Source organism: Pinus tabuliformis, chromosome 8, assembly GCF_031772625.1.
Source record: "Pinus tabuliformis cultivar Carrire ecotype Pingquan chromosome 8, CPIR1, whole genome shotgun sequence".
NCBI classification, from domain to species: Eukaryota; Viridiplantae; Streptophyta; class Pinopsida; order Pinales; family Pinaceae; genus Pinus; species Pinus tabuliformis.
The window spans coordinates 548,878,400-548,906,130 of record NC_142294.1 but is presented as its reverse complement, the minus strand read 5'-3'; the positions used below and the strand labels follow the sequence as shown (position 1 = coordinate 548,906,130).

The following is a 27,731-nucleotide window of genomic DNA, read 5'->3' as shown; positions in this document are numbered from 1 at the left end:
AGAAGAGGAAAACCGCCGAGCCATGCCTACCTATTAAGGGAATCAATCAGTTAAACAAGACAGAAGGATAGATTAAGACACCTGAAGCCTCAAAAGGCTGAGTACCATTGTAAACAAGCTATAAATAGCTGAAAACAAGATGTAACGGGGGTTCAACTTTTGGAGATTATTCCTTCCTTGTTTTCTCAAGCTTCTCATCTGTAGTCTTTAGTAATACAAGCTTCTTTTGCTGCTACATGTTTAATGTCCATTTCTCTTCTGTTCTATGCTTGCACTTGAACAGTTTGTTCAGGTTTTTTGTGTGTTTGGGGCCAGATAATTGTCATCTTATCTTGCTTTGATATATTAGATTTGCAAGCTTCTTTGCTGTCTGTGGCTAGCCATTTATATGTGTGATTATATATGCATCTGCCGGTGTAGTCAGTAAGTCCATTCGCTGCCTGTAGCTAGCCATTCGTATAGGTCCATGTATGCAACCTGCTGGCATAGTCAGTGTTCTCCATCCATCCATTAAATCTACAAACTATTGAGCATTAGCAGTCTAAAGCCTTGTGTTATTAGAGGTATTCATGCATGCCTTGAGTGTGAATAGAGTTGAAATGGTTATCCGACTTGATCCACACCATCTTTCATTCCAATATTTCACAGAACAATATTAAAAGTTATATGTTACCAGGCATCTCTGATTTACAACCTCGGAGAGTTTCCTGGAGTGATAACATAATTGGCGCCGTTACCGGGGAGAGGAGAATCAAAGCTCATCTTCCCTGGGAGACGACACAGCTTCAAGCTTTGATGACAGACAAGGCTTGAACATAGATTTTGGTTGTAATCATCTGTCTGGCGACTCCACCGGAGGAAGGCCATCCTTTGGTGACTCCACTTTGAAATTCTGGCTCAGTTTGTGAGGCATACTAGAAGAAATCCGCAGAAGTCTCCAGCTGTTCCAGTGCCTGACCCTGAGAAGATCGTTAACCCGAAGAAAACATCACATAAAAGGGCATCAGAATCAGGTAAGCCCAAGAAATCTCTTTTGTCTCTGCATGAGAAGTTTTTAGTTGAGGATGCACAGTTTGAAGATTTAAAGCCTAGTATTGCTAATGAAGAAATACCTGTAGAGATTCATAAAGCTCCTTGTCCATTTAGTTCCCCTTTGAATCTCAGTCCAAAGAAAGCTTCCCATACTGCCCAAAGCATCCAAATATCTCTACCATCCATTACATTATTTCCTACTGCTCCATCTGCTAGTGTTCTCCCACATATTCCAAACATGGCAGGACAGCAAGCACCCACCAAAATGGAAAGAATCATAGCCGCTAGGTATGGACCTCTGATACTGCCCACTCCTTTGAATGCTATGCCCACCGGAGAATATCAGAAGTATATGCCTAAGTTCACTGGGACTGAAGGTGTCACCGCTCAAGAACACCTTGAGTCGTTTTACAGCTATCCTGATAATCTGGATATTAGTGAAGATGATGTGTGGATGAGAGTCTTTGTCCAAAGTCTGGATGGGGAGGCTAGGAAATGGTTTAGAGAACAAGCCCCAAGATCTATAGCGGATATCGAAGCTTTAGATGATGCGTTCCTAAAACATTGGGGAGATAAAAAGGACTTGCTATACTATCATACGGAGTTTGGGAACCTGAAGAGGGAAAATGGGGAATCCTTGTCTGATTTTAATAAAAGATTCAACCGTATGTATAGTAAGATACCAGCTGAGGTAAAGCCTACCCCCACCTCTGCCAAACTTGCCTACACCAGTGCCTTTGACTCTGAGTTCTGTTTGCTGTTGAGAGAAAGAAGATGTGCCACCCTAGCTGAAATGCAGGACGCGGCACTAGAAGTCGAATCTAACATTATGGCTGCAGAAAAGCTCAAAATTCACGCTGATAGAAGGAGGCAGAGAGGCGAGGCTTCTTCTGCTTCATCCTCAGATACCAAACTTGATAAAATGACTAGAATGATCGAGTCACTGTCTGCTAAAATTTCTAAGCTGGAGATTGAGCAGAACCCTGGGAAGACAAGGCTCCCAGGCACATTTGCACCAAGAAATCTGAATCCATTTAGAAGAGCCAACGAACAATCACAAATCATTCAGAGGGGTAAAGAAACTAACGAAGATCAAAAAGTTAAGGCTCCTTTCCAGAATGTGGTCATGGAGGAGGAACAGATTGAAGATGCGGATGAAATTCTCTGCATGGAAGATAAAGGCAGTAATGCCTTTTTTACATTGGCTGCATACGAAGAGTCTTTGCTGCAGGAGCAAGACAGTCAAAGGTGGGACAGAGAGGTTTTCCTGCAAACTGGGGAGCAGAAAAGATATAATCTAAGGTCAAATGCAAATAATATCAAGGAGAATCCTGCCCAAAAAGTTGTCGTCCAAATAGAGACCCAGAATAGTAGACAAAAAAGACCAGCAGCTGATCCAGTCACCCTCAAAGCACCAGTTCAAGAGGTAAAAATCCCCGACAAGCTACCTCTCTCTTTTAGCTTCGAATCAGAAGTTCAGAAGTTAAAAATAGTCGTGCCTCTGACAGAACTGGTGAAGAGTGAGATGTTTAGAAAGCCTATCCTTGAGGCTCTCAAGCTGAAGATCACACGAACTTCCACTGACTTTGTCAATTTGCAAGACGATAGGCCTGCAGTCGTGCTAAGCCCAATGACTGAACCTGCCAAGGATAATTCCCCATCTTTTTATGTCTCCTTGACCATTCATGGCAAAATTCTCCACAACTGCCTCCTAGATACAGGTGCCAGTCATAATCTGATGCCTAAAACCGCCATGGAAGAGTTAGGCCTTGACATCACCAGACCATATCATGACCTATTCTTGTTTGATTCAAGGAAGATGAAATGTCTGGGATTGATTAAATATTTAGCCATTTCCCTAACCCAGATGCCCATGAAGAGCATGATAATCGATATTGTGGTGGCAGATGTCCCTCCTAAGTTTGGCATGCTGTTGTCCAGAGGGTGGACTAAGAGACTAGGTGGAACATTGCAGAACGATTTATCTTATGCAATTGTCCCAGTGTTCGGAGGAGAGAGCAGGAGGTTATATAGAGAAGCACAACTGGCATATATCATTAGCGATGAGAAGAATCCTACAAACCATCCCATATATGTAGTGGACACTGATTTTGGAGCTTGCATTCTCCAAATAGAAGAATCTCAAAAGGTTGCATTGCAGATCAGGAAACCAACAGCTCAAGCTGGGCATAATACAGAAGGTCAGATTTGGGAGATGTTCTCTGATGGATCATGTACCAAGGAGACTGCAGGAGCAGGGGTGGTGCTAGTGTCCCCACAACAAGAAACAATTCAATTGTCTCTAAAGCTAGTTTTTCAGGTGACAAACAACATAGCAGAATATGAAGCACTGCTGCTGGGCCTTCATGCCGCCAAAGACAGAGGAATAAAGAAGCTGAAGGTATTCGGAGATGCTGATCTGATAATTCAGCAAGTGAACGAAACATTCCAAGCAAAACACCCAAGGCTAAAAGCGTACAGGGATGAGGTATGGAGAACCAAAGAGTTCTTTGAATTCTTCTGCATTTCATATATTCCTAGACCCAGAATCAGCTTGCCGACTCCCTTGCTGTCTCAGCCAGTTTGTTTATACCTCCATCGCCTCCCAACTAGTTTATGAGGTACAAATGAAGTATAGACCCTCCGTGCCTGATAATGTCCACCATTGGAGAGTTTTTGATGATGATGATGAGCTAAATAGGTTTATTCAAGTCATTGATGAGTTTTCTGAAATGCAAATTGACCAAAATAATGATGCTTTGTTAAAAGATCCCAAGTCCAAGCTTAGAAATAAGATTGGCAAGAATAGCATAGTCCAACTCCCTAGCAACCATATTCCTAAGGGTCTAATTCCTCTTGACAGATTGTTTGATCACAATGATGTGCCTTACAAAGCTGCCCAAAAAGAAGATCAAACTGTAGTTTGCAAGCATGATATAGGAGGTCCAGGTCACCCCAAGTTCATTAATCTGTCCACCAATCTATCTGCTGACCAGAGTGCTGAATACTGCAAATTAATGAGGCAATTTGCTGATGTGTTCGCTTGGGAGTATAGCGATCTGAAGACATATGACGAAAATATAATTCAGCATAAAATTCCGCTTGAGAAAGACACTATTCCTTTCAAACAGAAGCTGAGACCAATGAATCCTATGCTCCTTCATCTGGTTGAGAAAGAAATTAAAAAGTTGTTGGCTGCTAAGATCATAGTGCCTCTCAGATATTCTAAATGGGTGGCCAATCTAGTTGTTGTGAGGAAGAAGAGTGGAGAAATCAGACTATGTCTTGATTTCAGGAATCTAAATAAATGTTCCAAAAAATATAATTATCCTCTACCAAAAATGGAGCATTTGTTGCAGCAAGTCTCAGGTGCCAAAGTAATGTCTTTTATAGATGGTTTTTCAGGTTATAATCAGGTCGCTGTGCATCTGGATGATCAGGAGAAGACTGCATTCACCACTCCTTGGGGTACCTTTATGTATTCCAAGATGCCTTTTGGTTTGATGAATGCTGGAGCCACCTTTCAGAGAGCTATGGATATAGCATTTGTGGGAGAAAATGATAAATTTGTCCTTATCTACCTGGATGATATAACAGTATACTCCAGTAGCCATCAAGACCATGTGCAACATTTGAAGAAAGTGTTTTTGAAGTGCAGAAGGTTTGGGATTTCAATAAATCCTAAGAAGTCACAGTTTGCGTAAGAAGAAGGCAAGTTGTTGGGACATATTGTTTCTGCTGCAGGTGTCCGAATTGACCCAGAAAGAGTAAAAGCGATACAGACCTTGTCTGTCCCGAGATCGAAGAAGGACATACAGTCTTTTCTAGGCAAGATTAATTTTGTAAGGAGATTTATCCCAAATTTTGCAGAACTTGTGAAGCATATTACCTCTATGTTGAAGAAGGGGTCAGAGATCAAGTGGAATGGTGTAGCAAGAAAGTCATTTGAGTCCATTAAAAGGGCAATTATGGAGGCCCCCACTTTAATCAGTCCAGATTATAGCAAGGAGTTCTGCATATTTTCTTTTGCCTCTGACGACACCCTTGCAACAGTCTTATTGCAAGCAGATGAAGAAAGCTCAGAGCATCCGGTGGCATTTTTCAGTAAAACCTTAAGGGATGCTGAGCTGAGGTATGATATTATTGAGAAACAAGCATACACTCTTATCAAATCTTTGAAAGCTTTCAGAGTATACATCTTGCATTCCAAAATAGTTGCATATGTGCCTTCTGCTGCAATAAAGGATGTCTTAACGCAGCCTGATGTTGATGGAAAAAGAGCGAAATGGATTGCAAAAATTATAGAATTCAACATAGAGCTGAAGCCTACCAAGCTAGTAAAAGGTCAGGGGCTTGCCAAACTGTTGGCTGAAGAAAATTGCAAATCTTTGGACGTCGATTTCTTGTTCAATGTAGAAGGAAATGGTCTAATGGAAGAGCATGAAACAGTTGAATTGCAGAGAGGACAGTCAGTGGCCGAGAACCTAGCTTCATGTAGTTGGTACTGCAATAATTAATTTCCTTTTAAAGCTAGAAGTGCCTTCAGAATTTTCTCAAAGTCAAGCAAGAACGTTAAAACTCAAGGCTATGAAATATTGCATCAATGATAGTTCGCTTTATTGGAAGGATCCATCTGGAGTGCTTTTAAGATGTCTGGACAAAGAACAGTCAATAGAAGTTATGCAGCAGTTCCATAACAACATGTGTGGAGGACATCATTATTGGAGAACTACAGCCCAAAAGGTTCTCAGAGTTGGGTACTATTGGCCATCTTTATTTTTTGATGCATTTGCTTTTGTTAAATCTTGTGACAGGTGCCAGAGATTCGAAGGAAAGCAGCAGTTAAAATCCCTGCCCCTAAAGCCAATAATTGCAAAAGGACCTTTTCAGCAGTGGGGTTTGGATTTCATTGGTGAAATCAACCCGCACTCCAATGGCCAGCACAGGTGGATATTAGTTGCCACTGATTATTTTACAAAATGGATTGAAGCAATCCCAACAAGGAAGGCTGATCATAATGTGGTAATGCAATTTTTATCAGAAAACATTTTCAGCAGATTTGGTTGCCCACATAAGCTTATAACAGATAATGCAGCAGCCTTCAAGGCAAAAGAGTTGGTGGAAATGTGTGATTCAATGGGCATTAAGCTTGTTCATTCCACCTCCTATTACCCCCAAGGGAATGGTCTAGCAGAATCCTCTAACAAAAGTCTGATCATGATTATTAAGAAGATAATAAGAAGAATTGGGATGCAAAGCTCAAATATGCACTATGGGCAGACAGAGTGACCATCAAAAGATCTACAGGTTGCTCTCCTTAACTTGCAGGTTTGGGATTTGGTTATGAAATGGGATGCATTTAAAGAAAAGAAAGGCAATCATGGGAAATTTGATGCCCTCTCGACGGACCCTTTCATCATTTCACAGATTCAAGGGAACAAAACCTTCATACTGAAAAGTATGGAGGGAGAACCAGTTTTTGATGGCCCAATTAATGGGCGGTTTTTGAAAGCTATGTGATTTAAGGTCTTTAGGCCTTAAATCTGTAAATATTTTATTTTTTCAGTTTTAGTATAAGCAAAGTAGACTCCATGCCCAATGGAACACTAGAAAATTTTGGCTAATTTGTTTTCTACAGGAAAGGCCTTGATCTGCAGTTCTTGAGACCTCATAGGGAGGATCTCATCCCCAGAAGGAGCCAGTGTTAGCTTTGCTATGCAAATGGATTAAAAATAGGTTCAAAAAGCTCTCAGAGGCTGCAAATATGCTTATAGTCATGCCCAGAATCCATGTTTGTTGTTCAAATCATCAAGACATGACAAAAGTTGCCCACTGATCAAAGAGGTTGCAAGAGGGAAGCCCTTTGGAGGGCAGAATTACACTATCGGAAGGTGAAAATACCCAAAAAATCACATAAAAACCAAGATTGCAGGCTTATGAATCCGCATCAACGTCAGCCGTCGGATCTGGCCGATCAACGGTACCGGTTGCGTCGGCATATCGCAAGTCGGAGTAGGCGGAGGCGGCGACATGATACATTACCGATGAGCGATCGCCGATATCGCTTCGGCGTATCGCTATCGGCGATAACAAAGGGATGGGCCTTTAACATATATCAGCGATCGCCGATACGCTGGACCCGACGGCGTTATGAGTCATTTTTTATAACTTATCGAGTCCGCGGTGAATATCGCTATCGGCGTTTTCTGAGGGGCGGAGCCTTTACATATAGCATGCCTCCGATCCGATGGGACGGACCCGATGACACTATAAAGGATTTTTCATAATATTTCAAGTCCGCGCGGGGGCCATTTTCATTGTATTTTGTGTATTGTCAATGTATAAGGAAATACACAGGAAGCCTTAGCGAATGCCGATAATGATGAAGCCCGGACCGGAAAGGGTCCAAGAAGTGAAATACATATATTTTCGGTTCCGCCAAAGTCGTTTTCCTCATGTTTTGCAGCACTGTTCATGTATTTCCAAATATAAAGAAAAGCAAGGGATCGGCCGGCTGCGATATGCGACTGTGACCCGAAAGGCGGACCCGATAAAAAGTTATGCCATGTTTGAGGATGTTTGAAGTCCAAGTGAAACAGAAATGGGCGGGATTTAGCAGTGTCGCAGCGTTTCCGCTGCTTATGACCCAGACAGACACAATAACAGAAAAAAAAAAACACTCACAGCTATTCCCTGAAAGAGACCGGTGCAGGGATTTCATAAGAACGGCAGCCACTCCATTGTAGGTTCAGGCGGCAAGCCATCCTTGAAGGAACCGTGCAGTTATGTTATATACCAGAAGAAGGATTCGGCGGAGGGACAGCGACCGGCAAACAAAACCCAGGAAGGGAAAGGGAAGGGCCACTACACGCCTCAACCCAAATCAACTAAAATCATGGAGCATTAACGGCCCTGCCAGCGCAGAAATCATCCTAACGAACATAATGAGGCATCTTTGGCACGAGGGAGCTCCTATGCATCACCGCAGGCCGCCCAAAATATCTTAGTATGGTTATTTCTCTGTCAGAAGAGGAAAACCGTCGAGCCATGCCTACCTATTAAGGGAATCAATCAGTTAAACAAGACAGAAGGATAGATTAAGACACCTGAAGCCTCAAAAGGCTGAGTAACATTGTAAACAAGCTATAAATAGCTGAAAACAAGATAGAACGTGGGTTCAACTTTTGGAGATTATTCCTTCCCTGTTTTCTCAAGCTTCTCATCTGTAGTCTTTAGTAATACAAGCTTCTTTTGCTGCTACATGTTTAATGTACATTTCTCTTCTGTTCTATGCTTGCACTTGAACAGTTTGTTCAGGTTTTTTGTGTGTTTGGGGCCAGATAACTGTCATCTTATCTTGCTTTGATATATTAGATTTGCAAGCTTCTTTGTTGTCTGTGGCTAGCCATTTATATGTGTGATTATATATGCATCTGCCGGTGTAGTCAGTAAGTCCATTTGCTGCCTGTAGCTAGCCATTCGTATAGGTCCATGTATGCAACCTGCTGGCATAGTCAGTGTTCTCCATCCATCCATTAAATCTACAAACTATTGAGCATTAGCAGTCTAAAGCCTTGTGTTATTAGGGGTATTCATGCATGCCTTGAGTGTGAATAGAGTTGAAATGGTTATCCGACTTGATCCACACCATCTTTCATTCCAATAATTTCATAGAACAATATTAAAAGTTATATGTTACCAGGCATCTCTGATTTACAACCTCGGAGAGTTTCCTGGAGTGATAACAGGATCGTGAAGCTACAATATGTTCCAACCCACGAATAGGTAGTTGATGTGTTAAGAAAGCCTCTTCCTAATAAAAAATTTGAATATTTAACAAGAAAGCTTGGTTTGGTTACTATCATTGATTTTGTTAACGAAATATGTTTGGAAGAGACTTGAGGAGGCATCTTGTGTGATACAAAATGCTTGGGAGGACATCTGGCCAGCATATGTGTTGATGTCTGGTTCCCAAAGTAGGGAGGGTGGTGTTGGTCATAGAAATTTGAGCTTGCATTACACACCTAGTTCCCTAGGTTGATGGTTAGCAAGTAAGCCTAATGGTACCTAGAGAAGCTGAAATCTTTAGTCCATCTTAGTCCCACCTTGATAGATTGCCCTAGTCAGGAATCTAGTCTATGGAACCTTGTGTGCCAAAGTTCTTCGTACTTCTTGTGTTTTGAGATCTTCCTTGTACATGTATATACATATGAAAATTATGAATACCTCCCTAGTTAAGAAGGTGTGTTAAAGAATGTAACTAGGTTCAATCTTCATATTTATATTTGAGTCAAAGAATGAAAAATAGATCTTTACTATTATTACAATGACTTGTTAAAGCATGGGTTGCATGCTTGGGTCATTAATTTATAGGTCAAATCCCCCATTTTGGACTTCTAGGTTTTATACTGAGTCATTAGAGTCATTGTCCATTTAATGAGACCCTTCTTGGGCTTTTGTATCATGTAAAAAGAATTATTATTGAGTCAAAAATGTATTTTTTCACCTCCACACCAAGTCGGCCCTACCCTGATGAATTCGGCCTACAAGAGTACAATTCGACCCACAAAAGAGGCTATATATACAAGAGCAGTTCGATCTATTTGGAAATCAACTCAACAAGTTCGATACACATCAAGGAAGTGCAAAAAAAGTGCGAAGTTCAAGGGGAAGAAGGAAGAAGTACAAGTCGAAGTTTTTGGGCTATCTCTCTCTCTTTTTTATGTGAAGTTATTAGGTTATTTGTTGGATCAAAGTTCTGCTTCTGGGAAGGTCAAAATTCTGGATCTGTTGGGTCGAAGTGTTGCTGCAAGGTCGAAGATCTAAATTGAAGTTGCTGGAAGGAAGGGTTGACTTTGTGGTTTGAGGAGGTATGTGTCTAGCTTGAAGAGTCTTTGATTATCTCGTATTAACTACTGAAGGAAGAAGATTCATTGGGTTTTCCCCTAGATAGGGGTTTTTCCCTAGTAGAGTGGCTACATCTTATGTCTCTTGTTCTTGTGATCTTCATACACACATAATTTGGTAATTGCTTGATGAAAGATAATATAATAAAGATATAAAGGAAGTCAATACAATTCACAAGTCATTATCAAGAGAAATCTAACCCTAATTCCACTAGCATTAGTTTCTCAACAACTTGAAGTAATTCAAATAGCATGGCAACTAGACATGCTTAATGATGATATTTCAAACAAGCAATAAACACTTGAAACAAACATTTGGCACAGATTATATGAAATAATGCTTCTCAATGCATTAATTTGTTATCACCTAGGACTTGTAGATTATCCTTATAATTTTATAGAGATGCACGAATTTTGAGACACTAAAAAATTGGCTTGTCATTTAGCCAAATAGTCAATTCCTTCATATTTAACATGATATATATGACACCAAAATCTAATTATTTGGAATAACATTTGACATAATACAAGCTTCTTGTATTTGCATAATAATTTCAAGATAATGTTTCAATTTCTCAAAGGGAGGGATTTATTATCTATATATTTATTTGTATGCCCCATTTTATTTGGATTTATTATATATAATTTGGATGTTTGTCCTTCATCGACTTGATGACTTGTCTTATATGTGGCTTTGAAACTAATGAATTGTATGCATTGTTTTGGATATTATGTAGGCTACTTGTGTCTAATATATGTGGGTGGGTGCATATGCATGTGACATGCTTGTTGTTCTTTGATGATGAGATGATATTTGTATTCTTGTTTTTGGAACTAATTAGAATGCATAAAATTTTGTTGATATGATTATTCTATGGTTGTTCCTCACATCTTCCTAAATAAATCTAGTTTAGACTACAATAGGATCTTGAAAAAGCTTCTTGTGTGCATTAGCGCTTGCATTTTTTGGCTCCCTCCTTGTTCCTCAATAGTCTACATAATGGTAGTTACATTTTTTTTAAAGATGGATGCCATTAAATTTATCTCCATGCTCTTAATAAGCTATTTAAGAATTTATTAGGTAAATGATTATCTAGAATCTAGTTTATATATATATGCTTTTGACCTATAATATGACATTAATTTAGTTTGTTAATATATAATATTGATTACTTATTTTAATTTTTTCATATACAATCAATATTAACCATGTTACTGGACAATATCCATGCAACATCCATGTCATATTGGATTATGCTACAATTATTCAATAAACTATTTTCAAAGGTTTAACATCTAGCAAAGATTTACATTCAAATGACCACAAATTCAAAGTTTGAATGATCCTTATTACTTTTTTAAAGTCAGTTTGGGCAATCTTTATTTGTTTTTTATAAAGTCAAAGTTTGTGCAATCTTTATTTATGGTTCATAAAGTCAAGTTTGATTAAGTGATCAATGCAATTAACAAGGTTAACTAAAAATGATGTTTTTTTTCTTTTCCTTTTGCCATTTATATCTAGCATCAATAAGCCCATGAGTTGGACTCATTAGTTAGTAACTTATGAGTTGACTTGTCATTTGCAAGTTTGACTCATCCATAGGTAGTTGATAGATAGCAAAAGTAATAATTAAGGGACATTCAAGTTTGATAATCCAATTACATCTCCTAACCATGGGCCTGGCCTACTATCCAACAACTACTCACCCAATGGCAATGCACTCTATTCTAAAGAATAAGGCACCAGCACTGAAGAATCATGACATATCTACAAATCAATATTTTAGCAAACTCATTTCAGATAAACTGATTTTTCCAACATTTTTTTAATAAAAACATTATGACAAACAATTCCCAACAAAGCAAAAAATGTTGCAACTAAAACTCAAATAAGAATGCATTATACTCTAGGTTACAATCAACAGCCCATCCAAACCATTTTTGACAACACCAACGAACCTATAGACAATGTTAAATTTACTTAACTATTATTTAAATCCTATCAAAAAAAAATATCTATGTACTAAAATAGCAATGTGAAGTCATCCCTGTCTAAATACAATGGATCATCAAAGGAGCGTGTAGACTTGCAAGGGACTAAGATCCGCCCAAGGATACATAATCCTAAAATGATTGTGTCATTTGAATACTTGACTAGGGTTCGAGTCCAATCGATAACGACTTCAAATTTTGCCATAAAAACATATAATACTGGAAGAAAATGTGTAGAAAAATGACAGAAATTGCTTAAGAAGTTAAAACAAAAATACTGTTGTGCATCCAAAAAAAATGCATATATTGGTAAGGGCAATCTGCCATTATAAAAGAGTTTAAACTTCTCATTTAAAGCCATTAATAACATACATTCAAATAAGAGGCTAACTCTGTTTATGGTTTGCAAAGATGAAGTGTCATTACTAAGAGTTAAACTACTCATTTAAAGCCATTAATAACATACATTCAAATAAGAGGCTGACTCTGTTTATGGTTTGCAAAGATGAAGTGCCATTACATAAAAATTAAACTACTCATTTAAAGCCATTAATAACATACATTAAAATAAGAGGTTAACTCTGTTTATGGCTTTGCAAAGATGAAGTTCCATTACATAAGAGTTAAACTACTCATTTAAAGCCATTAATAACATACATTCAAATAAGAGGCTAACTCTGTTTATGGTTTTGCAAAGATGAAGTGCCATTACATAAGAGTTAAACTACTCATTTAAAGCCATTAATAACATACATTCAAATAAGAGGCTAACTCTGTTTATGGTTTGCAAAGATGAAGTGTTTGCTGTGAGACACGTATGTGCTCAGAGGCAACACAAGTACAAGTAGAAGTTGGCAATACAATCATATCTTAGTGTGTTGAGTACAAATCAATATTGGCTATTTGCCTTTTTCATGCTGATAAAATGAGTTTAATTATGCATTGAAAAGCAATGGAGGAACGAAAGAGGGTGAGTTGCACCTTCCGTTAAAAGCAATGCCGTTGAAATCGCTCCTGTTTTAAAATCTGCTTCTCAGAACTGTTAGCAAGCACCCTTCTTTTATGCCAAGAAATCCATAAATTGTTACATTCTCTGCTTGCATGACAAAAGACTTCAAAAATAAAGGCAGTGAATGAAATCTCATATTGATCAAAGCTGCTCACAACTTCCGTTGAATCCTTTTGACTGAAGCACGCTCACTGCAAGTCTCCTTGTCAACGATCAGCTTTCACAGCTTTCTCTCCATAGTAAATACCCCGCAGGACGGAGGAGTATTCGGGATTCCCATTAACATACTTTTCCAAGAACTGTTTGTCTGTGTAATTAACAATATGTGGAGAAATCCTCTCTCTCTTCAACAGTTGCATGGACTTCAAGGCCTCCATTACTCTATACCGAGGGATTATCCTCCTCTCCAAGTTACATGTCACCAGAAGGGGATATCTAACAATATCATCCAATGGTAGCCCCAGTGATTTGACCAGAAAATCTACATTCCGTTGCAGTTTTTCCTCTGAAAGCCCCAAAATCGCCGGCGTCAGCCTTAAGAGCTTGTAAATTTGTTTTCCGGAGAAACCTAAACTGCTCAATAACTGCAGTTTTCGATCTATCTTTTCTTTTCCCATTCCTAGTAACCCACGCAATGCGTGCCCAAATAGATTGGATCCCCTGGCAAACCCAAGACTATCCGCCACTTTAAATGACTCCATAACTTTTTCCTCTGTATACGCGAGGAGACGGGGTTGCCTTGCCAATAACTTTGATAATGCATCGCCCTCAATACCCAATCTTTGCAAGACTGAAATCGCAGATTTAAGCTTATCCTCACTCTGATCAAGAACTTTTGAATTGGTACAAACAAGCTTGCACATATCCTCTTTGTTGATGATAGACCTTAGATAGCTGAGCCTAGACTTTAAGTCCCTTTTGGATTTGTATGATAAAATCGCAGGGTTGCCAAGAACCGCCCTTCGAATCTGAGCAGGGGTGGTCAAACCACATTCACTTAACAACTCCAAACCTTCTTCCAAATCCTGGCTTGGTTTATCCAGCAAGCTCTTGTGAAGTTTATGGACTTTTGAAACATCTTTCTCTGTCATACCGCATTTGTTGATGAAAAAATCTGTAACAACGCCCCCATCTGGTGGAGTTGGGGATGGGATTGCTGTTTCCGTGCAGAATTTGGCGACTTTTATGTGGGGATTTGCATTAATTGCAAGAGGACGAAACAGCGAAATTGGGATCGATACACAAGTGGATACTAGTGCGACTTCGTCCATTATCAAACGTTTCCATATTCGCTGAATAGACATTATGTTTGCAAGAGTGAAATCGCAGATTAAAGCGCACCCTTGCTGAAATTAAAAGCACAAACAGAGAAATAACTACCTGGAGGAGCCCGCCGGAATGGATGTCTGGATGAATGTCGTCGTAGATGGTCGCGGACTGGGGGAGGCAAAATGTTTGGAATACCAGAAGCGAGCACGGTGTTGTGAGGATTTAGGGCTTTTTTTTTAAGTTAGGGTTCGTCCGTGGTGAGATGAGGTTTAGGGTTTTATGAGGATTCAGGGATCCTCGGTCGCATAAATGTGTCGAATAAACGATGTTTTAAGTTAATTTACGCACTTTGCGTGATGTATTGAAAGTGTTCCATTAGGTGATTCAACAAATGTATCCGACCTTTGTATATAAAAGCAATTTTATAATTAAGGGGAAATTATATTTTATATATTTAGTCGGCCTTCTTATGCATCAACAATTGTCAATATTTTCATCTTCCTCCTTGGATCAAGTGAGACACTTTCAATCATTGATTTGAAGTGTGACTGTTTTTTCCAAATATCAGTTGAGTTGCCTTCTTGACATGGCAAGATATTTTTACTGCTTTTTCCAAATATCAGTAAAATTGCCTTCTTGACATGGCAAGATATTTTCACTGCTTTTTCTATCTTCGCTGGCTTTTGGCAAGCACTAGCTTATCGTTAATTAGGCCGGCTGTTTAACATTTTTTTATTTTCTATTAGCCATATTGCTTAACTGTCTTGCTTTCCCTAATAAGAATGAAATTGCTTCCATAATAGAAATGAAAAGGTTGTTGCACGTTTGTGCACTTGTACTGAGGCATTTTTAGCCTCGTCGTCATGAAGAATAGCATCTTCATCAATTTCCTTCAATTCAAGCTTCTTCTTGAAGCATTTTGGAAGCTCGGAACCAAAATTGAGAATCTTGAAGTCAAGTTGGCAACCATTATTAGAAAGCTTGAGGTCATCAGATCTAGGATCCTCGACGTTTACGGTTAACCTCGAATCCTGGGTTATGAGCAGTGTTTACTCCACCTCCAAGCATTACAGGGCGCATTGACATGCCCTTTCTCATTAACATGGATTGCATATCATTTTCCCTGGTCTTGGTCTCTGGGATCTTCATTTTTACGCCTTTTTGGTCTCTAGCATTTTTGTTTTTTAATCAAATTTGCTTGAATTTCCAAGTGGATTGATCGATATCAATCAATCCCATTCTTATCGTCATTCTCACGTATTCCTAATCTTCTTCTTATTCATTTTTGTGAGATTCTCGTTTCTCGTGACCACTATCTTGATAGGTTTAGAGTGGCCTGGTAGGTGACCAACAAACCATTCCCAGAACCGAACCAAAGGGTTTGAAGTGGAGTAGTCCCGCTCTGCTCACTGCATATTCTGTGAGATGACTCAGATAAACAGCAATAGAGCTCATTATTGTGGAAAGTGTTCAACATGCGGGCTTTACACTTTGTCTCGCCTTTGAACCTCAAATCAATGGTCGTTTTTCAAGCAGCATCAGATCTGTCCTTTTTGGCTGGATACTTTTCATTCTGGTTTGATCTGTTAAAATTTTTAACATGTAATCAGAATTTTCCACAGTAATATTGAAGGTTTTCGTGATTGATTTGTAATGTAGAGTAGAGGTAGCTGAGAAAACCTCTTTAAGTATTTGGTGGCTCCCGCTCATGCTCCAATTCTCGCTGAGAATTTCCACGATAATAATGGAAGCTTTTTATGATTGATTCCGATGCAGAGAATAATCGAGGTAGCCTAGAAACCCTTTATAAATGTTTGTTAACTCTCGTTTATGCTTCAATTCCTTTTCTCAGGAAAATTCACTTCACATTCTCATTTCCCGACAGTTTTCGGGGTTGTCTATTGAACGCTCCTATGAAAATCATAATAAAAGTGATTGTGACATGCAATTAGTGTTTTATTTTTACAGCGGAGAGAGCATTGAATAGGCAATAAGTATTCCGAGATGTCTTATTTGTACGTGTTTACTTGTATGTGTAGTTGTCAGAGGCATTCATCGAATTTTTCCATGTAAGTACAAAACCTATAACCCTCTTTGCTGATAAATCATAATTAGCGTTAAAATTAGGGTATCATCAATTTAGATTAAAATTTATATAATTTTTAATTTAAAATGAAATTATAACATGATTGATTTTAGTTATATTTTAATTTTTTAATTTTTATTATATTAAAAAAATTGAGTCCATGTACATGTTTATATAATATTAGTTTTATCTCTTTCTGACATGCCATATTTATGAATTCGGGAGCAGTGTATTTAAATGTAAAGAAATAATCATTCCAGTTGAATTTAATTCGAATTTCCATTTTTAGAAATGTTTTGGAATATTTGGGAATGAGATGGACCCATAGGAATGAAGTTAGATTAGTTTGGTGATTAGTAAGGTTATTTTATTTGTTACTAATCACTTTAACTTTTCTAGAAAAATTAATAAGGTTATTTTATTTGTTATTAATCACCTTAATTTTTCTAGAAAAATTCAACAATTCCGATTTAATAATCCTATCGACCTCTCTTTGTCCCAACTTTTGGGACAATTGCTAGTATTATAGGATTTTTGAAATTATAAGTTAAATTAAAAATTACTAAATTTAATAAAAAAAAAAAAAAAAAAATTAATAGTCATATGAAAATAATATCATTGCCTTTTTTCTTTTTATATTTCAGTAGGATGTCTTTTTTTATATATAATTATTATTTTATCAAAAGTATGTTTTTTTATTAAGGTATTGGCTTAAAATTTAGTTGTATTAAGTTATGAGATTTGGGATAACCATTTTTAGTTTTTTTTTTGAAATCTATCTTTTTGTTGATGTTTATCTATCATTGATACGTTCAAGGCTCAAAACTTGGTCGTCTATAACAATTATTGTTAAAATATGTTCTCATTCCCGAGACAGATCATATATAAGGTGTATGTAGTAACCTTCTGGGTGTCTCTGCCATTTGATACATATGATCAATGTCAACAGTCCATTCCCTTTCTTGCAAGGTTTGCCTCGTCAATTTGCTCTTCCATTCCCCATCAACACAATATTTTGTCTACCAAATCTCTAGAGATTTTGTGGTGACAATGTCCTAATTGTTTTCACTTCCCTTTCCTTCTTGTTGTGAAACAAAGCCCACATTTGATCTTATATCTACTAATGTTATTATTTACACCCTATCATTCACTAAGCAATGATTTTTGGTTTCATCAACAACCTTGATCTTAAGCAACTTTAATTGCACTTGCTCCATGACTCTAGCTATGCTAATGAATTCACTATGTGCCATGAAATGATATGTTTTTTCTTTCTCACTAGATTTGGGGCTATATCTTATCCTTGTCCTTAGATAGTCATATTCAAAGGGAAGCTCTACCATCACCTTATGCTTGGCTCCTTAGCATGATGACCTTTATTATTTCATTATTCTCAGACTTTACACAAAAATCCTCTCATAATATACATAAAGATGCTAAAAATGGAGAAGGGTGGTGGTGGTCTCACACCACTTGATTGGAAATAGTTCCTCTCAAAAACCAATATGGGCTCAACCAATTTGAGCTTTTACAAATCCTTAGGAATGAGGTCTTCTAATAGCTTATCAACATTACTTGCATTTACTTTTTCCCCAAATCTCCTCATGATTCCATAGTTAGATCATCATCACTTAATCACTAAATTGTTGCTCAACATGATTGTACATTTTATATTACTAGTTCAACATTGAATCAATGTATGCAAGACTTGTACCTCGTTGTTTTAACCATACATGCTTTGTTCACCATTCCAACATATCATCGTATACATCTCTTGTTAGAGTTCAATTGAAGAAAATAACAAGAAAAAGGGTCTATGGTTATTGTTAGCTTTGGTACTTAGCTCATAATTGTTGCATTCTCAATTTTATGAATGATTGGTGTAAGCAATACTAATAATGGGAGTTACAATGAGAGTGGATTGGTGATGAATTACCATGGGACCTATTACATTCTAAATCCAATGTTGCGCGTTCAACATGATTGTACATTTTATATTGCCAATTGAACATTGAATCAATATATGAATGACATGTACCTCATTGTTTTAAGCATGCATGTTTTGTTCACTGCTCCAATATATCATCATATGCATCTATTATCAGGGTTCAATAGAAGAAAAGAGCAAGAAAAAGGGTATATGGGTATTGCTAGCTCTAGTACTTAGCTCATAGTTGTTGCATTCTCAAGTTTATGGACCATAGGTGTAAGCAACACTAATAATGAGAGTTATAGTGGCAATGGATTGTTGATGAACTACCATGGGATCTATTACATTCTAAATATGTATTACAAGTTTTCTTAGATTCACCATCATTGCCACCCAAAATCATACAATCTAAGCATACGTTTTTTTAATGATATTCACATCATCGAAACTATCTTTGATGACCCCGAACTAGAATTCCGGTAAGAGAATACAAAATCATTTGTAGTTTCTTAAAATTCATTTTAAACAATTTTTCTTAGAGAGTTATAGCAAATAGATGAGAAAAGATTATCCACATCCATCCAATATGTGATCTCATATACATTTTATAGATAAGATAATTATATTTATGTCCAACTAATGACCACAAAGTAGGTCAAAGGGACTATTGAGTACAATGATGTTTATACAAAGCGAGAGAACCAAACAGTCTCCTATAAAAGATACAATGCATGAAGTAAATCAACATCTGGCCCTAGCGGAGAAGATCCAAGAGCTAATAGGTTTGAGGATCATACCCATCTCTCCTAACATCTACGGCTGAATGAATAACACTGAAGAAACTCAACAAAGTTTGTTGGCCCAATGAAGAGTCGGTGGCAAGCGCAGACTATCCACTAAATCATTTCCTGGGGGGGTTCGCGCACTGTTGAATGCTGGAGGACCTAGTCTGTCTCCCAGGAACAGATCTGAGATGGATCTGCTGTTGAGATCTCGTGTGGCAGGGTGAGGTCCCATGGATCCTCGCTGATCTGGAATCTAGATACGTATTGGTATCAATCGATCTCTTGGTGCCCCTGTTTGAAGGTAGTACCCTGAAAAATGTCGTGATCCTCTGTGTGGGGTCTAGTCTGATGGGAGACTGAAGAATATGCACTCGGAACCTGAGAGCCTCCTGCATATATAGGGCCAAACATCACTGATCAGGATACCTGAAAAAATCGGCGAGAGTCTGAGAATCTTTGAACAAGCAATGAAACCTTCATCTGATCTCGTAATAAACAGGGCATCCAAGAATGAAGTGCACCTCTGTCTCCATTTCCTGTAAATGGCATACCTGGCAGATTCAGTTTGTTGTATCCACCTGGTGGTTCATCTCTACCCGAAGTTTATGAAAACCTACTCTGAACTGGCCTAGAGGAATGTGAAGAGCATGCATCCAATGGTGAAACGTATACTGGGGTCGAACAATGAGCCTGCCTCTCAACTCCAAGAAGTGTTCAGCGTAGAAGGCCATCTTTGAGCACAACCCTCTCGAAGGATTGACTCAGGTGACCTGGACAAACTGCATGTAGATGTCCTCCTTGATGATCTTGTTTAGCTCATGTCCAGTAGGTAAAAGGTGACCAGGAGCATCTAAGGAATATCAGAAAGGAGGGAGATGATCCAACTGAATTACCACTGACTCTAAGAGATTTGAAACTCCTGTAAACCAACATCTAGCTCAGCCTGAGGGAGTAGAATGGGCAATAGTCTTAGAAGAGCAATATGCCAAGTAAGGATATCAACCCATACCCTTTATCAAGTATGCAAAGCCCTAGACACGATGCAAGAATGAAACCAATCTGAAGACCGTCTCAAGCCGAAAGGGTTGAGCTCCAAACTCTGCAAGGATGATGTGTTGTGGTACTGTTAGTTTGCACCTAATGATGCGGTAGAGAAGAAGACTCTGGACTCTAGTAAGTTGAAGAGTGATGTTGTCGTATCCCTTTATGTATGTGTGTATGTATTTTATATGAGCACTTCTTTATAAGTTCCACTTCAAAGGCAAGTTTCTCATTGATACATTTGTGCATTATTTGGGAAATAATTTTTTAGAAGAGTTTGGACCAAAAGTTGAGGTGATTGCTCTCTTTCAATATCTAATATTGCTTAATTGAGTTGTTTTTTTTCTTTTTCTAACATGTTTATGACTTCTGGCATTATCACAGGATTGCACCTGGCTTGGGCCACACCATCCCTAACATCGTTGAATTTTCTTTTTGGCATATCCTCCTTAATACCATGAGTTTCAAACCTTGGTTTCCTTACATAATGAAATCCTCAAAATCCAAGTGCACTAGCAAAATTTGAAAAATAGAGTGGTAGTTGAAAGAACTTTGTAAGATTTGGTGAGGTAGAACATTGTGTAATCTAAGCTTGTTATCAGAGATAAAACCCTAATAAGAAACTACAACTATGACTCAAATGTGTGTGGTGGAATGTTCAACCTAAAAACCTAGAGATTGTGCCCTAGGTGAAACTCTAGTATAAGTATCCAAGAGAGCATTGAACACAACATTGATATGTGGCTAATTGTCATTAATATCAGCTCAAAAGAGAGCTGTTGAGAAATAGTGTCGATACTAGATGTTGGAGTGTATAAATTAATATTTTTATAATGCACATTGGTTTGGAGTTTCAAATTCAAGTTTAACTGAGAGAGTAGTTCCCATAACAAATTTTCTCAATGAGAGTAAGAAGACAAGGCCACTAAGAAGAGCCTTTGTGTAGTGGATTTGATGGTAGATATGATCTTGTATGGATGGATTCAAGTGGAAACCACCAACCACGCCACTTTTAGTTAGGATATTGATGTAAATATTGGCCTGATGTAGTAAAAGATCATGATCTAGGAAAATGATGTTGATAGACTAACCCTAGAGAAAAAGTTATTTGATTTTGTAGAGTGTATCATATGAAAGACTAGAGTTTTAGAGATGAAATGCTAGCCATAATCATGCAACAATAATTGTAGATTTTTTTTTGAAGGAGGGCATGGTAGATTGAGTTGGGAGGAGAAATTGACATGGCTTTTCAGGGAATGCACTAAATGGCTAGGGTTTACATAGGCCTAAGGGTCATTGAGATATGGTTTTCAAGTGATAGGTTTGAAACCATGAAGAATGATTATGGAGGAAGATTTAGTTTATTTTCCAAACTAATTATTCACTAAAGGGCCAATACATCTTGTCCAACCCAATGGATAATCCTTATGGTCTTAACTCTCCCTCAATATTGTCCATGAAGATATGGTCCCAACCTCTAGAAGAGGAGATAGTAGCCATCTTAGGAGAACTAACTAGAGCCCAGGCCAACAACCAAATTTGCAACTTGGTATCTTTATGTGATATAATGTTAGGCTCAGTTGATCAATCCCATTATGTAATCAAGCTAGATCAAGATGGTGTTAGCCAAGCAAATTTTGAAACATTTTATGGCTTAGGGGGATGTGGTGAGTAAATGAATGTATGGAAGCTTGGGAAGAATTAATTATTCAACATGGAGCTCCATGCAAAGGGAAGATGAAGTATTGCCCAAATGACCTATGTTATTGTACCACAACGTGAAACTAATAGTTTAATCACTCCGAGCTCTTGAGAATGAGTGATTCAAGTAGTGAAGGTAGAAGCGACTAGAACCATCTGAGTACTAGAGAAGGAAGATCATGACGAATCATTTACCCGAGCAAAGGTGATCCTAGGGATGGGCATGGACAATGGAGCAAAACTACATATCAACAATATACTATATGTTCCAGGTTTGACAAAGAATTTACTCTCAATTTCTTGCTTAGAAGATAAAGGTGATAGAGTTGCTTTTATAGATGTAAAGGTTTTGGCTTGGGGTAAATATCCAAACATTGATAAAGCTACGAAAGTCAATCTATATAGAGTATTAACACCATCTCCTCAAGCCCTAGTTCACATGGAAATCAATCCCATTGAACTATGGCATAGAAGATATGGACATTTACGTTACAAAGTTATTCCCTCTCTCAATAAATTGGTAAATGGCATTCCCAATATTAAAGAAGATCGTGAAGGAATATGCAAGGGATGTGCCTTAGGAAATAATACAAGGAAACTATTTACTAGCAGTGAAACAAGGTCTAAAGAAATATTGGACCTTATCCATTTAGATGTGTGTGGGCTTATCTCTGACAAATCACTTGGAGGTCATATTTATTATGTAACCTTTATTGATGATCACTCTAGAAAGACATGCCTTTATCTACTCAAAACAAAGGACGAAGTATTTGAAAAGTTCAAGGAATTTAGGTCTGAAGTAGAGACCTTAACCGAAAGAAGAATAAAGACTTTGAGATCCAATAATGGCGGAGAATAAACTTCAAAAGAAATAATTGCATATTGCAAAGAAGCAGGAATTAAGAGGGAGCTCATTGTTCCCTACAATCTTGAACAAAATGGAGTTGCAGAAAGGAAGAATAGAACACTTGAAGAATGTATACAAACAATGATTTTTTATCAAGATATTCCTAAATTTCTATGGGGAGAAGTTGCAATGACTGTTGTATATATACAAAATAGAAGTCCTCATAGAATCCTCGATAATATGACACCTGAAGAAGCATTCACAAGAAGGAAGCCATGTGTTGACCATCTCTGAATCTTTGGATGTCCCGCCTATATCCATGTTCCAAAGGAAAAACGAAAGAAGCTAGATTCTACAAGCATTAAAGGGATTTTTGTTGTCTACAATCTTTCTTTAAAGGCATGTAGAATCTACATCAAGGAAGGAAGACATATTGAAGTAAGCAGGGGCATTATATTTGATGAAAATCATTCCTACAAAAGATCCAAAGATATTCCTATTGATTATGATGACGAAGACATACCACTATTCGAAGAAGAAGAGCGTCATGTCAATCCTACTAAAAATCAAGAAGAAGAAGGACCGAGTGAGAATATTCAACCTGTGATCATACCATACACAAGGAAGAGGCAAAATTGGTTAAAAGCTACCCTTGAATATGTTGAAGGACATGGAGCTGCGAAAGGAACTTTTAGAGAAAGCAAAAGACCAAAAATATATTATGGATATGTTGCATACATGACAAAACTAATAGAAGTTGAACCAACTATTGAAGAAAGTGTAACTAGGTTCAGTGTTTACAAATGTAATTTTGATCTTTGTACTTGTCAAGAAAAGAAATATTATTTTTGTAAATTATAAGAATGAGTTTCTTGCTCATTCCATAGGTCTAGGAAAGTCAAAGAATCAAAGTCATGTTAAAGATCTCTTCTTGAGCATGAATATGGGTCAACCTAGTGTCAAGTAGCCCTCCAAGACAAGCACCATCCTCCAAAGAAAAATATTGCCAGCAAAACGATGTGAAATACAGTCAAGTCAGCGTCAAAGTATATATAGATGACACGTCGACTCAATAAAAGGACACAATGGTTCACTAAGTTCACGTCGGCTTGCATACATGGACTAACACCTATAAATACGCAATTGGAGTAATCACAAGAGGACATAACTTCGGATCACTCTGAAAATTTGATGGCACAGTAAGGTACAAGATATCGGTGATAAGCACAGTGACATCTTTGCATAAGATCTCTGAAATCTCAGGCAAGCACAGTGACACATAATCTCGGGTTTCTCTGTGATTTTTTGTGGTAAAAAGGACTTTAGATACCTCTGCTATCTTCGGTGATGATCACAGTGAAATATAACAGTCTCATGACCATGGTCTCTTCTCAATTTCAGTGACTACTATCTCGAAAGTTATAGTCTCGGCATGCATACGAAGAACCTCAGTCATACTATGTCTCGACTTATATATATACATAGTCACAATCTTGATCTCGCAGTCTTGGTGTATCTATGATGGAGAGGATCATATAGTCTTGGCATATCATCAAGACACAGTCGTGATCTAAGTATAGTCACAACCATGGTCTTAGGAAGATCTTTGTAGTAGTGCAACAAGATGACACAGTAATGATGGTGTAGTTGAGACGATGCAACAATGATCTATGTGAAGATGGAGTAATGGTGCAGAAGCAATGATCTCATTGTCATAATGAGTATCTCAATAGAGGCACAATAATGTTCTCAGTGATGACAGCAGCAAGGAAGATCTTAGTGGTGCAGTGATGATGAACTCAACAATGACGAAGAAGAGGATTGGTGTCTTGATCTTGGAGTCGCCTAATAGGTCAAGGGTCAAGGTCTTGGTATTTGTCAATTGGAATCTCTATAAGGAGAATTTTGTGTGGGTTTTCCTCTACAAGGGGAAGAGGTTTTCGCCCTAGCAGAAAGCCAGCATCTTGTGTTCTTGTCTCTTGTATTTTGGTAACTGTTTGATGAAATAAGAAATTCACATACTAATGATATCAAGATAAGATTGTGATAATAAGAAAAAAGTTAAAATACCTCACAAATAGCTATCGTGTGAAGAAGATTCACATAAACTACATTTTCCCTAGATTCTTCAACACCAACTACACTTGAGGAAGTTTCTCATCAAGAAGTATGGAAGAAGGTTATGCAGGAAGAATATCAATCCATCATAAAGAATGGGGTTTGGGAAATTGTTCCTAGACCTAGTAACAAATCGGTTGTCACCTCTAAATAGATCTACAAGATCAAGCATGTTGTTGATGGAAGCATAGACAAGTACACAGCTAAATTCGTTGCAAGGGGTTTCTCTCAAAAGGAAGGTATAGACTATGAAAAAACCTTTGCATCTACCGCAAGATATACTAAAATAAGATCTTTGGTTTCATTTTCTGCAACAATGAGATGGAATATCCATCAAATTGATGTAAAGACAACATTTTTGAATGGAACCATCGATGGAGAAGTATACATTGAACAACCTAAAGGCTTTGAAATAAATGGAAAAGACGCTCATGTTTGTAGACTCAACTTATATGGTTTGAAGCAAGCTCCTAGGGAATGGTATGCAAGAATGGATGCATACCTTCTAAGAATTGGGTTCGTCAAAAGTTTTGTTGATCCAAATCTCTATATCAAGGTCGTGGATAATGAGCTAGTCATTATTCTACTATATGTGGATGATCTATTTATTACAGGTGTAGAGTGAAGAATACAAGAATGCAAGAAGATGTTGGTAGCCGAATTTGAGATTAAGGATCTGGATCTAATGCATTATTACCTAGAATTAGAAGTATGGCAGAAACCTCGAGGGATTAATTTGGGGCAAGGAAAGTATATAATTAAGTTGTCATAGAAATTCACTATGACCAAATACATGTTTTGTTGTGAACATTCTTAGTCAATTTCAGTTGGAGCCTCTTCGTGATCATTGGATATTTTCCAAGCATATATGGAGATATCTACAAGGTACTATTCATCACTACCTAAAGTATGATAGCAAGGAGGTCAAGTTGACAGGTTTTACAGATTTTGATTGGGGTGGCAGTGAGACTGATGGAAGAAGCACTATTGGTGGATGTTTTAGTTTGGAATTTGTGATGATTTCATGGATGAGTAGAAAACAAGATCCTACCGCTTTAAGTAGCGTCGAAGTTGAGTATGTGGTTGCATGTGAAGTAGGAAAGGAGGTTGTATGGTTAAGGAAGCTTTTGTCAAATTTGTTTGAGAAACCTCTAAGTCCTACTGTGATAAATTGTAATAATCAAAGCAGCATTAAGATGTCTGAAGATCATGTGTTCCATGCAAGGAAGAAGCATATCAACAATAAGTACCACTATATTAGAAGTTTGGTACAAGATGGGATCGTGAAGCTACAATATGTTTCGATCGACGAATAGGTAGTTGATGTGTTAACAAAGCCTCTTCCTAATAAAAAGTTTGAATATTTAACAAGAAAGCTTGGTTTGGTTGATATTACTTATTTTGTTAACGAAAGATGTTTGGAAGAGACTTGAGGAGGCATCTTGTGTGATACAAAATTTCTGGGAGGACATCTGGCCAACATATGTGTTGATGTCTAGTTCCCAAAGTAGGGAGGGTGGTGTTGGTCATAGAGCTTTGAGCTTGCATTACACACCTAGTTCCCTGGGTTGATGGTTAGCAAGTAAGCCTAATGGTACCTAGAGAGGGTGAAAGCTTTAGTCCATCTTAGTCCCACCCGGATAGATTGCCCTAGTCTGTGGAACCTTGTGTGCCGAAGTTCTTCGTACTTCTTGTGTTTTGAGATCTTCCTTGCACTTGTATATACATATGCAAATTATGAATACCTCCCTAGTTAAGAGGGAGTGTTGAAGAATGTAACTAGGTTCAGTCTTCATATTTATATTTGAGTCAAAGAATGAAAAATAGATTTTTACTATTATTACAATGACTTGTTAAAGCATGGGTTGCATGCTTGGGTCATCATTTTATAGGTCAAAGCCCCCATTGTGGACTTCTAGGTTTTATACTAAGTCATTAGAGTCATTGTCCATTTAATGAGACCCTTCTTGGGATTTTGTATCATGTAAAAAGAATTATTATTGAGTCAAAAATGTATTTTGTCACCTCCACACCAAGTCGGCCCTACCCTGATGAAGTCGGCCTACAAGAGTACAATTCGACCCACAATTCAACTCAACAAGTTCGATACACATCAAGGAAGTGTAGAAAAAGTGCGAAGTTCAAGGGGAAGAATGAAGAAGTACAAGTTGAAGTTTATGGGCTCTCTCTCTCTCTCTCTCTCTCTCTCTCTCTCTCTCTCTCTCTCTTTTATGTGAAGTTTTTGGGCATGTCGAAGTTTCTAGGCTATCTCTCTCTCTCTTTTATGCGAAGTTATTGGGCTATTTGTTGGATAGAAGTTTTGCTGCTGGGAAGGTGGAAATTATGAAAGTGTTGGGTCAAAGGCTCTGCTATTGGAAGGTCGAAATTTTGGATCTGCTGTGTCGAAGTGATGTTACTGCAAGGTCGCAGATCTAAATCGAAGTTTCTTGAAGGAAGGGTTGACTTGGTGGTTGGAGGAGGTATGTGTGTAGGTTGAAGAGTCTTGGATTATCTTGTACTAACTGCTGAAGGAATAAGTTTCACTGGGTTTTCCCCTAGATAGGGGTTTTGCCCTGGCAAAATGCCTACATCTTGTGTCTCTTGTTCTTGTGATCTCCATACACACATAATTTGGTAATTGTTTGATGAAAGATAATATAATAAAGATATAAAGGAAGCCAATACAATTCACAAGTAATTATCAAGAAGGAGAAATCTAACCCTAATTCCACTAACATTGATTTCTCAACAACCTGAAGTAATTCAAATATTAGCCAATACTTCCCTCATATGACATGGCAACCATTTGAGACATGCTTAATGATGATATTTGAAACAATCATTTGGCATGGATTATATGAAATAATGCATTCTCAATGCATTAATTTGTTATCACCTAGGACTTGTATAATGTGTGCTAATATGAGATTATCCTTGTAATTTTATAGAGATGCATGAATTTTGAGAGAAACTAAAATATTGACTTGTCATTTAGCCAAATAGTCAATTCCTTCA

The 27,731-nt window shown here is 37.8% G+C and overlaps 1 protein-coding gene across 1 annotated transcript; it reads right to left on the bottom strand.

The window, feature by feature from the left end:
• Positions 1-13,145: 13,145 nt before the first annotated feature.
• Positions 13,146-14,243, bottom strand: LOC149236610 (transcription termination factor MTERF8, chloroplastic-like). Its single transcript, XM_089368973.1, has one exon. It carries the CDS (start codon positions 14,241-14,243, stop codon positions 13,146-13,148), a length of 1,098 nt encoding a protein of 365 aa, XP_089225099.1.
• Positions 14,244-27,731: the final 13,488 nt, after the last annotated feature.